Source organism: Schizosaccharomyces octosporus (genome assembly GCF_000150505.1).
Source record: "Schizosaccharomyces octosporus yFS286 unplaced genomic scaffold supercont6.2, whole genome shotgun sequence".
Classification (NCBI taxonomy): domain Eukaryota; kingdom Fungi; phylum Ascomycota; class Schizosaccharomycetes; order Schizosaccharomycetales; family Schizosaccharomycetaceae; genus Schizosaccharomyces; species Schizosaccharomyces octosporus.
In genome coordinates this window covers 3,491,420-3,504,050 of record NW_013185620.1, presented here as the reverse complement: position 1 = coordinate 3,504,050, position 12,631 = coordinate 3,491,420, and the positions used below count along the sequence as shown (strand labels likewise).

The 12,631-nt window shown below is 38.4% G+C and overlaps 7 protein-coding genes across 7 annotated transcripts; 4 read left to right on the top strand and 3 right to left on the bottom strand.

Moving 5' to 3' along the window:
- Positions 1 to 144: 144 nt before the first annotated feature.
- On the top strand, positions 145 to 2,301 carry SOCG_00995 (fork head transcription factor Fkh2; the record flags this gene model as incomplete). Its single annotated transcript, XM_013163415.1, has 2 exons — positions 145 to 656; positions 927 to 2,301. The coding sequence occupies 2 exons, from the start codon at positions 145 to 147 to the stop codon at positions 2,299 to 2,301; spliced, it is 1,887 nt and encodes a 628-aa protein (XP_013018869.1).
- A 984-nt stretch (positions 2,302 to 3,285) lies between these two features.
- Positions 3,286 to 4,398, top strand: SOCG_00994 (40S ribosomal protein S3). The gene is made up of 2 exons (XM_013163414.1): positions 3,286 to 3,340; positions 3,593 to 4,398. The coding sequence occupies exons 1-2, from the start codon at positions 3,302 to 3,304 to the stop codon at positions 4,304 to 4,306; spliced, it is 753 nt and encodes a 250-aa protein (XP_013018868.1). The 5' UTR covers positions 3,286 to 3,301; the 3' UTR covers positions 4,307 to 4,398.
- Positions 4,364 to 5,393, bottom strand: SOCG_00993 (uncharacterized protein). The gene is made up of 4 exons (XM_013163413.1): positions 5,080 to 5,393; positions 4,950 to 5,021; positions 4,742 to 4,896; positions 4,364 to 4,690 (listed from the first exon to the last, which is right to left on the bottom strand). Exons 1-4 carry the CDS (start codon positions 5,147 to 5,149, stop codon positions 4,616 to 4,618), a joined length of 372 nt encoding a protein of 123 aa, XP_013018867.1. The 5' UTR covers positions 5,150 to 5,393; the 3' UTR covers positions 4,364 to 4,615.
- A 680-nt stretch (positions 5,394 to 6,073) lies between these two features.
- SOCG_00992 (DNA topoisomerase III) lies at positions 6,074 to 8,256 on the top strand (the record flags this gene model as incomplete). The annotated part of the gene is made up of 7 exons (XM_013163412.1): positions 6,074 to 6,154; positions 6,197 to 6,394; positions 6,443 to 6,621; positions 6,676 to 7,168; positions 7,225 to 7,361; positions 7,408 to 8,140; positions 8,218 to 8,256. The coding sequence occupies 7 exons, from the start codon at positions 6,074 to 6,076 to the stop codon at positions 8,254 to 8,256; spliced, it is 1,860 nt and encodes a 619-aa protein (XP_013018866.1).
- Positions 8,257 to 8,394: 138 nt separating this feature from the next.
- On the top strand, positions 8,395 to 8,976 carry SOCG_00991 (BAG family molecular chaperone regulator Bag101; the record flags this gene model as incomplete). Its single annotated transcript, XM_013163411.1, has 1 exon — positions 8,395 to 8,976. The coding sequence occupies one exon, from the start codon at positions 8,395 to 8,397 to the stop codon at positions 8,974 to 8,976; it is 582 nt and encodes a 193-aa protein (XP_013018865.1).
- A 260-nt stretch (positions 8,977 to 9,236) lies between these two features.
- SOCG_00990 (exosome subunit Rrp42) lies at positions 9,237 to 10,571 on the bottom strand. The gene is made up of 2 exons (XM_013163410.1): positions 10,234 to 10,571; positions 9,237 to 10,104 (listed from the first exon to the last, which is right to left on the bottom strand). The coding sequence occupies exons 1-2, from the start codon at positions 10,479 to 10,481 to the stop codon at positions 9,453 to 9,455; spliced, it is 900 nt and encodes a 299-aa protein (XP_013018864.1). The 5' UTR covers positions 10,482 to 10,571; the 3' UTR covers positions 9,237 to 9,452.
- An 11-nt stretch (positions 10,572 to 10,582) lies between these two features.
- On the bottom strand, positions 10,583 to 12,606 carry SOCG_00989 (serine carboxypeptidase). The gene is made up of 2 exons (XM_013163409.1): positions 12,235 to 12,606; positions 10,583 to 12,172 (listed from the first exon to the last, which is right to left on the bottom strand). Exons 1-2 carry the CDS (start codon positions 12,469 to 12,471, stop codon positions 10,862 to 10,864), a joined length of 1,548 nt encoding a protein of 515 aa, XP_013018863.1. The 5' UTR covers positions 12,472 to 12,606; the 3' UTR covers positions 10,583 to 10,861.
- Between the last annotated feature and the right edge of the window lie 25 nt (positions 12,607 to 12,631).

Below are 12,631 nucleotides of genomic sequence, written 5' to 3'. Positions count from 1 at the left end.
TATTATAAAGATTTCATGTATTTAAAAATGGATAAAAACAGTTTACTACGGAATGTACTGCCATCGGCGGATAAACGAATGTTGACAACAACAAACAAGTGTAAATAAACATACACCAACAGCAAGATTGCTGTATTGTAGAAAATGGCCTCACACAAGTTGGAAAATGATTCAGGGAGTTACTCTGAAAATGAGGAAAACAAAGAAGAATTGGGATTGAAAAAACAGAAGAAAACAGAGCCTGAAGCGGACGTTCAACCAAATGGACGTCTCGAGTCGCGAATTTCTAAATTGACAGTCCCATCGCATGAAATGAGGATTGTTGAGGACTATTCAAACAAAAAAAATGCTGAACGGCATTCGGGTGAGATTCAGGCGTATGCCAAATTCGCAGGTAGCACATGGACATATTACGTTAAGAAAATTCGACTAATACTTGGACGTGAGCCTGCAAATCAATCCTTGAAAGGAAAAGAAGAAGACAATGAAGAGGTGGACATGAATTTCGGTCCTTCTAAAGTGGTTAGTCGCAAACATGCCGTCGTTGAGTACAACATGCAGGGCCAAACATGGAACTGCACGATTTATGGGAGGAACGGTGTTAAGGTAGATGGAAAGTTATATAAGCCTGGAGAGGTTGTTAGACTTTCAAGTGGGTATGTAATGTTTGAGGTTTGTTTATTTTGAGGCGGTAGCAAGATCGCACTTGGGATCATAGACTGTAGGATAGGAGAAGATACGATTTTCGATTAAAACCTTCGTTTTGTTGTGACTCTGACTTGCTTTACATATTATGTTTTGTCAGAATTAATGATTAACTGTTTACGCTCCTTGGATTCCGCTTACGATTCCCAGGTTTCTTCCACATGTCTCGAAATATTGAAAGCAATCTATAATCGTAATATGTTTAATACTAACCTAAATAGGTCCGTTCTTGATGTTGCAGGACTGCAGATGATGTTTGTTTTGCCAAACGCGTCTGAGCAAACTATTACAGAGGAAAAGGTTGGAGAAGAAATGGAAGAAGCTGAAAAATCAGAGGAATCATCGGTAACCATAGAAAACAACGTTTATGACAATAGAAAACCTCCCTATAGTTATTCAGTAATGATTGCTCAAGCCATTCTTTCCTCTCCCGATTGCATGATGACACTCTCCAATATTTACAACTGGATTTCGACTCATTATCCTTATTACAGAACTACAAAAAGTGGATGGCAAAACTCCATCCGACACAATCTGTCTCTAAACAAGGCTTTTAGAAAAGTTCCTCGGAAGTCCGGAGAACAGGGTAAGGGAATGAAATGGTCGATTGAACCTGAATTTCGGGAGGAGTTTATCGCGAAGACTAAAAAGACGCCTTACAAGAAAACACCTCCGCCATTTCTTTGCACACCTCCTTTTACTTTAAAGAGAGAAAACTCGGATCATGAACATACTTCCCCTCCTATACCTACTCCAGTTCGCAACCAGTCTCCTTCTACTCCCAAAAGAGACGGTTCTCCAATGACTGAAGAAACTCATTCGGAGTCCAAAGATAGGGAGGGCGGCTCTTACAAGACACCGACTAGAGCCGTACTGTCCGATATTATAGCTAGTCAAGATTATTCTCCCGATCCTAGTACAATTTCTCAGCCGAAGAATCCTGCTTCGGCTTCGCCCGCGACAAATGCGGCATATTCCACTTCCTCTCCCGCACCTTTTTGGAAGTACGTGGCTGTGCCTAATCCTCATGATTGGCCTCACGTTGGTTCTTACGATACGATATCCCCTTACAGAAATCCTTTAAACAACCATATGGTGTACTCTCAATTGCCCCAACCATCGCCTAGAAAAATTGATGAGCAAATGCACGATTTGCAAGGTGTAGATTTAGCAAACGGTTTTGAGGGAATTAGTTCATGGCGGGAGTCAATGGTCCAAAAATTACGCACTGCCAATTCTGGTACTTCAGCCCCCGCTTCTCCGTTAGGTACTTCCACATCTCAAGCAAATCCTCCACGACCTTGGGGCAGTGTCTCCGAGCCAATTCCTAATCGGTCTGCGGAGGTTGAAAATAAGCAGCAGTTAGAAACCTCCGTTGGTGCTGGCAAAGATAATGACCATGCGGTCCGTGCAATTTTAGATGCCAGTGTTTCTATGGAAAAGCAACCGACTGCCCAGCAACCGTCTGAATTTACCCAAACGGGTCAAGCACGTCAACCTGGTTTAGGAGCGACTGCACAAGCAAATATTGAGGAGCATCCATCGGCTCAGCATTATATACGTACACCAAATCCTGACGTTAGAAGCAATATTTAATGGGCTTTTTATATTGGCTGGTTTACGTGCTTCTATGAACGATGTCTTGTTGGAATCGTTCTGTCAGTAATGTCTGTACGTGTAGTGTTAATGCTTGATCGAGTCTGTGTCGATGTGAATTTCTTCTTTATTTGCTTTCACGTTCAATCTCGTGATCTTTTTGGGATGTTTTTCCACTTAATGTCATTGATGTTCATAAAATGTCTTAATAAAACAATAGTTTTGCTTTAGATGATAAGCTGATTTCCTTCAGTGTACTCTAATTATTTTCGTTATTATAAAATTGATTAATTACTTTATGGACAGAGCTTCGTGGATCGTTTCATACTTGTTGATACTTCCTGCTTAAGCCTCTGTAGGTTGAAGTGTCGGATAAAATGAGGAACTAACAAATAAATTCAAAGGATTGTATAGAAATTTACCTGATTTTTTTTTTTGTTTTTATACTAAGCTTCAAAAATAAACATTGCTCAATTCTACGCGGAAAAATATGCTAAGTATCGGAAAACGTAAAGAATTTGTTTTGTACTCTTCGTTCAAAAGAAAAAGCAGCGGTACGTATATCGTTTCCTTAAAAAAATATCAGTTGCATCCCTATATACGTTTTGATGTTTTGTCTTTTTATCAACCTCTTCCTCTCTTCAATCGTAGTTGACTGATTTTCAGAGCAATTGCAGAAATGATTCAACGATTAGCTAATAATAATTTCATTATTCTGTTTCTTTGTTTACATTGTTACATATTGTTACATACCTACCTCACTTTGCTAACAAACAGCACTCCAAGAGTTACCTAATACCATAACTCTACAGCTCTCAGGTATACACGAAAAGCAAGCGAGTTCGTTTAGTGAAGTATAATGACACTGCGGTAAGTGTCATTAAATTTGAAGTTTGGACCCAGTACAAGACAGTCATACCCTACCCTAAACAGAATATGTGACTGCTAAAGGATATACAGTTAGAAACATTGTACTGGGATTTTGACACAAACCCATACCATGTCTGCCGCCGCATTCACTATCTCCAAGAAGAGAAAAGTAAGTAACTTATGAAGATGTTATAAGAAAGAAGACGAGAAAGTAAAATGATGATTTCCTATCTGGCACCTCTTCTCCGATTGGAATGTCCACACAACATTTTAATGAAGTGATCCGAACGGACAAAAATCTGATTATTCCTAATAAACAATATACGAATCAATAACTTGTTTATGCATGTTAGATACTTTCTTGTTTCCTTTTTATGACATGGATTAGTTTTCCATAAGGATATTTAACTAACCATCGTAGTTCGTCGCTGACGGTGTTTTCTACGCCGAGTTGAACGAGTTCTTCACTCGTGAACTTTCCGAAGAGGGCTACTCTGGCTGTGAAGTCCGTGTCACTCCTGCCCGCTCGGAGATCATCGTCCGTGCCACTCACACCCAGGATGTTCTTGGAGAAAAGGGACGCAGAATCCGTGAACTTACCGCTTTAGTCCAAAAGCGTTTCAAGTTCGCTGAGAACACTGTTGAATTGTATGCCGAGAAGGTTCAAAACCGTGGTCTCTGTGCCGTCGCTCAATGCGAATCCCTTCGTTACAAGCTTTTGGCTGGTTTGGCTGTCCGTCGTGCCGCCTACGGTGTTCTCCGCTACGTTATGGAGGCTGGTGCTAAGGGTTGTGAAGTTGTCATCTCTGGTAAGCTTCGTGCTGCTCGTGCCAAGTCCATGAAGTTCGCCGATGGTTTCATGATTCACTCTGGTCAACCTGCCGTTGACTTCATTGACGCCGCCACTCGTCACGTTCTTCTTCGTCAAGGTGTTTTGGGTGTCAAGGTTAAGATTATGTTGCCTGAACCCAAGACCCGTACTAAGAAGACTCTTCCCGATGCTGTTGTCGTTTTGGACCCCAAGGAAGAGGAGCCCATCACCAAGCCTTACACTGTCATCAACCAAACCGCTGAAGCTGCCGCTTCTGCTGGTCAAGAAGTTGTTGCTGACCAAGAAGCTGCTGTCGCCTACTAAGATGTTCATGGGTTAGTGGCAGTTAATTCCATATAAAAATGAAATTGGTTTGATATTATGGATACGGAAATAAGTATTATTGTATGTATAGAGTATTAGTAAAAAGAAAGCAGTAGTATTCTGATCAACTGATATTTTTCTATAATATTGCAAAATCATGTTTGGAATTTTAGGGATGTTGATGTTCATAATATATAAGTAGTCTAGTTGGATTTTTGTGAACTCTTGAAGGAATGCATTCTCATTTTAACATACTATATAATATATAGATGATTAAGGTCACGTTCTTAGAGCATCATCATGCTTTAATTAGGACGAAGATGCTGGGCGTTCGTTTTCCAAGTATCGGATTTTATCGTTTAGTCGTTCATAAGCAGCATAAACCTAGAAATGATAAGTTATTATGCTTGCATATTTTAATAAAGATTTACTTACGTTTGCATAAAGCTTTTGGGCTTCGGCGTTGGTTTGTTGCATGTACTCATCAGAGTGTAACAATGACTTTGCAAATTGCTTTTTTGTTGCAGCGACATCAGACGGTGAGCATTGGCCAATTCCCATAGCAAGTTTGTTTAGATTCGAATTCTCCTCTAAAATAGGTAAGCAATAGGTTATTGAAATGAATTTCTACAAGTACACATACTCTGATACTCATTCTCATATTTTCTGATATATCGCAGACTACGATATATTTCTATGGGGACATCATCCGTGACTATAGTGTTGGTAAAAGAAATACATTGTCAAAAGCTGCTTTTCAAACAAAAACTTACATTCAACAAATTCACTGGCTATGTCAGCGTCAATCTCGTTCGTCTCTGGTATTGATTCTGAGGTGTCCATGGTAAAGAGCGTATATTTTACTTTATTTCCTTTTTCTTTACAAATAAAATATTGAAAATTATCAGTAACGAAATGAATCGTCTGTTGAACAGAAAATCGCAAGAAACCGAGCAAAAACGACGAAAAACCTCAGGAACGAGTCTCTAGAATCTCTTATTCATTAACAATAAAATTCTATAATAATAAAGATTAAGCTTATGGATGCTCTTTTGTTTTACAAAATTTCTATCATACTTGAATGTGGAAGTAGAAATAAATTACATTGTTACCTGTTTCGATATAGAATAATCATGAAGGTGTAGTTAGTTATGTTTGTTTACTGAGAATAAATAAATGCAAACGAATCCAAAAAGACAAGTTTTAAACTAAAAAAAGAATAGAATATACAATCAAAGAGTAAGACAACATTCAAGCTTATGCATCTGTTCTAGTTGTTGAATGTTGATAGAGCTATTTGTTTACGCTTAAGTAAACAAAAAAAAAGAGAAAAAAAAAAGGGCCAAGAATTCAATTCAGCCATCATTATCATGGAAAATCAGATGAATCTTTTCATTTAAACAACAAGAAAGACATTACTCTTTTACACAATTAGGGCTTTCTCTTTCTCTCTCTCTCTCAGTCATGAGGTTCAAGGAATAAAGACAAGTTACGATCAAACTATGGCCATACATTTTCTTTCCTATGTGAAATAATACTTGAAAAGAAGAGAGAAAATATATTCATATAAAAAACTTACACCAGAGGCTTTCAATGACTCGCAAAAAACCTTTCGCGTTTTCCATCTTAGTCCACCACCATAAACAAATGACTCTTTCGTAAACTAATCCAAAAATCCGCGAAATTCTACACGTTAGTGGAAAGACAAATCATTCTGAAAAAATAAACTACTTTTTCTTTTTAAAATCCATGTTTTTGTAACGGGAAATGCGCGTTTTATGTGTCGCTGAAAAAAACTCAATAGCTAAAAGCGTAGCAAGCATTCTAGGCGGGGGACAAGTGAAACGGGTTCGTAAATACGTTTGAATAATTACTGATATTTTTTTCTAGAGAGACACGAAAAGCAAATATATTAAAAACTATGATTTTACGTTTGACTTTGGAGGGTATATTGGATCGGCGCAAGTTACAATGACTTCCGTTTCAGGACATCTGACAGAAGCTTCCTTTCCTTCCGAGTATAACAGTTGGAGTTCGGTACCGCAGGACATCCTCTTCGATGCGCGAATTATAACATCCGTTTCCAAAGTAAGCCATTCACATCTGTTTTCTTTGAACGACACTAACTGTTATTAGAATGCGAATGTTCTTGCTGACAACATAAAAAAAGAAGCCAGAAATGCAACCTATTTATATATCTGGACTGACTGTGATCGCGAAGGAGAACATATAGGAATGGAAATCACAAACGTTGCGAGAACCAGTAACCCGCAAATCCGCGTCATTCGGGCCGATTTTAATAATTTAGAAAGAAGGTACGGTAATGACCATTTTAATCTCGGCTTACATGAATTGACACTATAACTTAGGCACATCATTCAAGCCTCAAAACGACCAAGAGAACTATCCAAAGATGCGGCAGATGCAGTGTCAGCAAGAATCGAGCTTGATTTTCGCTTAGGCGCTATTTTTACGCGTCTACAGACATTGCAATTACAACGTGCTTTTGAAATTCTTCAAAGCAAAGTTATTAGCTATGGACCGTGTCAATTTCCAACATTGGGATTCGTCGTCGATCGATGGCAAAGAGTGGAAGATTTTGTTCCTGAAAACTTTTGGTTCTTAAAATTGGTTGACAAACGAGAAAGGCAAACTGTAAACTTTACATGGAAGAGAAATCGTGTTTATGATAGATTAGCCGCTATATTGTTTTTAGAAAATTGCTTAGACGCAAAGGTTGCTAAAGTCGTGAAAGTCAATCAGAAGCCCGCTAGACGATATAAACCACTCCCGCTATCGACAGTGGAACTCACAAAGATGGGACCAAAATATCTTCGCCTTTCTTCGAAAAAAACTCTCGAGGTAATGCTCTTTTATTTTATTTTATTTTTTAATACATATATTAACATATGAAATAGTTGGCGGAGAGTCTTTATACAAATGGATTTGTCTCTTATCCACGTACTGAAACTGATCAATTTGATTCTGGCATGGATTTACATGGGATTATTGGAAAATTAACAGTCAGCGAAGACTGGGGGCCTTTTGCTCAAGGGTATGTGTGTTTATTCACGAAAGAGAAGCGAGCTAAACAAAAACAGTCTTCTAGATGGCAATTTCCGGATTCCTAGGAAAGGAAAACATAATGATCGAGCACATCCTCCTATTCATCCCATCAACTTTGTTCATCGTTCTGCATTACAAAGCCAAGATCATTGGAAAGTTTATGAACTCATCACCAGAAGGTTCTTAGCATGCTGTTCTGAAAACGCTATTGGAGCTGAGACAATTGTCGAGCTTCAAATGGGTGATGAAAGCTTTTCTCAGAAAGGCTTAGTTATTATAGAGCGGAATTACCTAGATGTTTATCCCTATGACAAATGGACTGGAACCGGACAGCTACCCGCCTACCAAGTCGGAGAAGAATTTGTGCCTAGTATGCTCAATATTACCGATAGTGTCACTACATCACCTTCGTATTTAACTGAACCAGAACTAATTGCATTAATGGATGCAAATGGCATTGGTACAGATGCTACCATGGCTGATCACATCGAAAAAGTTCAAGAACGGGAATATGTTATTAAACGGAAAAAACGTGGTGCAGCCACAGAATTTGTCCCCAGCTCTCTTGGGATTGCTTTAGCAAAAGGCTATGATGAAATTGGACTTGAATGGAGTTTGACCAAACCATTTTTAAGAAAAGAGATGGAAGTCCAACTAAAGAATATCGAAACTGGACATTTGGATCGAGATGCACTGGTACATATGACACTAACCCAGTTTCGCGACGTATTCCATTTGACCAAGCAAAGGTTTGATTGTTTAAAAAACGTAAGTAATCTTAGAGACTCCTTTTTTTATTTACTAATGATTTCATTTCATCCATATACTAACCAAAATAATTACAGAGCTGCCGATTATACCTTATTGAACTTAACGAAAGTTAATGTGTCTATCCAAAAGAATGACACTTGGTGTCATATATGAAACTTTCTCCAATACTCTTCATTACAGTACATATTTTTCGTGAAGGATATTGCGTTTCTGTTTATTCTTACAAGCGAAAATATCACACCTGAAAAAAGATGTCTGAGAAGCAGCAGTCCGTCACCGTTCACTATGGAAATCAAAGAATTCGCATGTCAGTTGACTTAAACGAAACTCTTGGAAGTTTCATTGAAGATTTAGTACAAAAAGCAGGGATTCATGAAAAGAAGATCAAGCTTTTCTACGCAGGAAAGCGATTGAAGGACAATAATACGTCACTGTCCAAGTTTGGTTTGAAGAACCATAGTAAGATATTGTGTATTAAGCCACAGAAGAAGCATCTTCCTGAACAAGAAACAGGAGAGAAGACTGCTCAAGCTGAAGAACAGAATCCCGCTTACTCACGCATATTGGGTGAAATCCAGGCCATTGACAACTATATCAACAAAGATCTTACACCTATATATAACACTTATGTTCACGAGAGTTTCGACGATAAGCAGAAAAAGACTAAGCAAAAGCTAATGGCTTATGAGCTTCTTCTGCAACAATTATTAAAATTGGATGGTGTCGACGTTATGGGAAGTGAAAAACTTCGCATGAACCGAAAGGCTCTTGTAGCGAAAATCCAAAAAATGCTTGATCATGTTGATGAAATAAGCAAGAAGCATTCCATTTAAGTTATAAACGAGTGCAATATGTCGTTCCGAGGGTTGATTTTCATTTTTCGATTCGTGTTTAAACAAACCTTTCCCATGCTTTATGTGTCTTTTGCTCATTCTTTTTCACTTTAAACCCCTTTCCTTATTACTTTTTGAAACGATGACATGAATTTATGATAATTCGGTGGATATACGAAAAACTACGACCCGGCCCAAACTTCACACGCTATTAATGCTTTCAAACAGTTAGATATACATAGAATGTTTCAAATAGAATATGCCAAAGTATTTGCGATTTTAAATAAAGATATTAAATCCAGTATTTGACTCTATGTTAAAAGTAATCATAACCTAAAAAAATATATATGTATGTATGTATATCTACAAAACCTGTTCTAAAAATGATTGACTCTAATTACGTCGTATTGTTCCCACCCAAAAAATTCACTTTTTGCTTTTTCTTTTCCGTTTAGCATGTAGCATCATGTGAAAAATTATGGAAGAATATCAAAAAAACCAGATCCTTCATATGCCAAAAGAGATTTACTAGCATCTAGCAATTTCGTACCAGCTATAGATGCTACTTGAACTAATGATATATATCGCTCAGTAGTTATGGCTCTTCCGGTAGAGGCATAACCACCTCCCATACTGATGGATCGAGTATAAGACGTACTGCCATCAGGTAAAACACCCACAGCATAGGTAGCCTGGGCAACATTGGCTTCATCCACCGTAGGATCTATGAGTATTATTTGGTCAACGCTGCTTACTGTGATGATAACAGATATATTTTCTAGACCTTGTAAAGGAACAGCATTATCCCATTCGGAATCGACATCATATTCTTCAGAAGGTTCAAACTTACTGCTCCCCAAAACCATTTCAGTAACGTTCGGAGTAGATATTTTAGGGATTCTAGTTGTTTGTAGAGCCAGCGAAGTAGCTAAACTCAACGCGGAAAGAATGTTTTCATTAGGAATAGTACAGAGCATCACAATTGCATCTACATGAATCTTCCAGGCTTTTGAAGGTGTAAATTTCAAATAGCCCACAGGGAGCGCGTCCAAAACATCCTGTAAGGCGCTTGTAAGAGACGATGGAAGGTGATCTGTTTCCCGATTCTGAGTCGTAACCGCTGGAGAACTAGTTATCCAAATTAGCATTTGATTCTGCATACAAAGAAATCATTTTTTTGTTCAGCTTCTAACAGTAAAGCAGTCTGTTTTCGTTCCTATTCATTACTCCTGTCGTTATTACTATCTGAAAACTTACACTTCAACAGAAGCCTCAAAGGCCCCTCCATGAATCGTTGCATCCGAAACATCTGCCTTAATTCCAACTAAAACCTCTACTGAAGATCCCCATTTTATACGAGCTGATCCATGAGCTCCGGGCAGAATGTTGACTTGTCCAGACAGAGCTCGTAGCTGGTCAATGGAACGACCATCATTCCGAATTGGTGGCTCAAATGCAGTCAGCGACTGACGCGTATAGGATAACTCTGGCAAGGACAATTGCATCGTTTTGGTAAATGACAACTTGGTTGATTCACTTGAGAGTTGCAAGAGCAAGAATACGGATCACCCTTCAACTATGGTAAAGTGATTTACGAACTCTGGTCCATTGCGGAATTTACCTTCTCTAAAAGTATAAGTCGAATGAAATGTAATTAGAAAAAAAAATCATAATATCAAATAGTATAAAACAGACTAAATAAAATAGATCAAATCAAGTAAAGTAGATGGTTGATTTACCTAAACGCATTACAGAAACCTTGTAAAAAGAGGGGCACATTCACAAAAGAAATGTCTTCAACTCAGCTGTACTACGCTGTATCCAGACAAATACTGAATTATAATAGAATTAGGCCCAAATTAAAAAACGAATGACATAAATAAGTTTATGGGCTTCCAGGCAAAGCTTCATAAGACGCCTCTTTCAGTCCAAATAACTGGAATTTACGACAAACATAAAGGCCAAATAATCCCGAAACCGTCAATCCAACAGGAAGAAGGCTTAAATACAGCCATTTACTATGTCTTGCGTGTCCTGGATCTGGCAGATGTTCTGAAGGATGAGTAGGTAAACGTTGAATGTCATTATCAAAGAATGCCGCCGCCAACGTCTTCATTTCGATCGGATGATCATAAGGAACCATATGACTTGCTTTTGCAATACGAGCAAACGTTAAGTTTCGAGCTTGAATATAACTTCCGGCTGGCTCATCAGTAGAGTCTCCGGTATACCAGCTGGACCAAGAAGCATTTCCAAAACCAACTTCGCCATTCCATTCCAAAGATTTAAGTAAATCTTCACCTGACAAATAATTGCAAAGAAAGTCATTTTCACCATAAAATAACATAATAGGAATCTTCGATGCCAAATCTTTGATGAGATTTGCAGATGAATCAATTCCTTCACGAGCATAGTTATTTGAAACGTCATTACTGCATTCTTTCCACTCCTTTACATAAGTAGTGTTTACATGTAATGCTTGCAATACCTCGGGCTTGCTCAAATAAGGAGTCAGGTTTTCAAGCTCTGCGGGCCAGTCCATGCCGCAAAGAGGGTAACTAGACTCCAGACTAATGTCATACATATTCATGCATGTGTTTCCCGGTTTGTCTGAAAGCATGAACATTATATCGTAAAGAAAATTCTCACATTTTTCAACATCGCCTGAGCCAGATTGCAATTGCTCAAGCGCCAACATACAATCCGCCCATGAATGATGAAGATATTGACCCTGTTCAGTATACAGGTCTAACTTCCCCTTTTCTACTAAATAATTCAAGTAGGTATTGTAATGTGAAATGGGTTGAATCCACCCATTTCCGATAGCTAGACCACCCAAACGAACTAAATCCTTTTCTATAAGTTTTGAGGCGACATATGGAATATACTGACCGGCGTACGATTCACCAGAAATATACCAAGTGTCGTTGGCCCGTTCAGGAAATTCAGCCAGGAACTTCTCAAAGAAAATAGAAAACTCTTCGGCCATCTCATGATTATCACTCATGTAGTCATCATCTAACGAATACGAAAATCCGGTGCCTTTTGGCTGATCGACAAACAAGATATTACCAAGTTCATCCCATCGTCCTTGATTTAAATGGAATGTACCATTGCCTCCCATACGTAAAGGCCCAACTTCCATTAAGGAACCATCTTCTGAAGAACAACCCGGACCACCGTTCAACCATATTATCTAAATAAAAAGTTAGTAATTTAAATATTCTTTAAATTAGCGAGTTCGCCGATGAAACATACAGTCCTGTTTGCAAAGCTAGCATTTGCCGATTCAAACATCCAGAAGAACAGATCCCCATTTAGTTGTTCGTCTTTTCCCAAATTACCAGAATACATTCTTTGCGTATAGTCATCAGGGATACCTGGTAGTGAATCCACAAGCCATGACTTTTGCTGTTCAACAGCTTCTGCCACAGTAAGTCCAAAGAGAGCAACTAACACGCTGACAGAAGCCCATATTTTACGAAAGGAGAACATTATGAAACGAATGTATAAAACGGCTCAATTGCTCCTCCAATTGAGGAACGACTGATATGGGTAAAGTACAACCTGCGATGCTTGCTAGAGAAGATGGTCCTTCAAGAACGTTAGAGCTCTGTAAATACGAAGAAGTAATAATTGGATATGGTAGAATAAA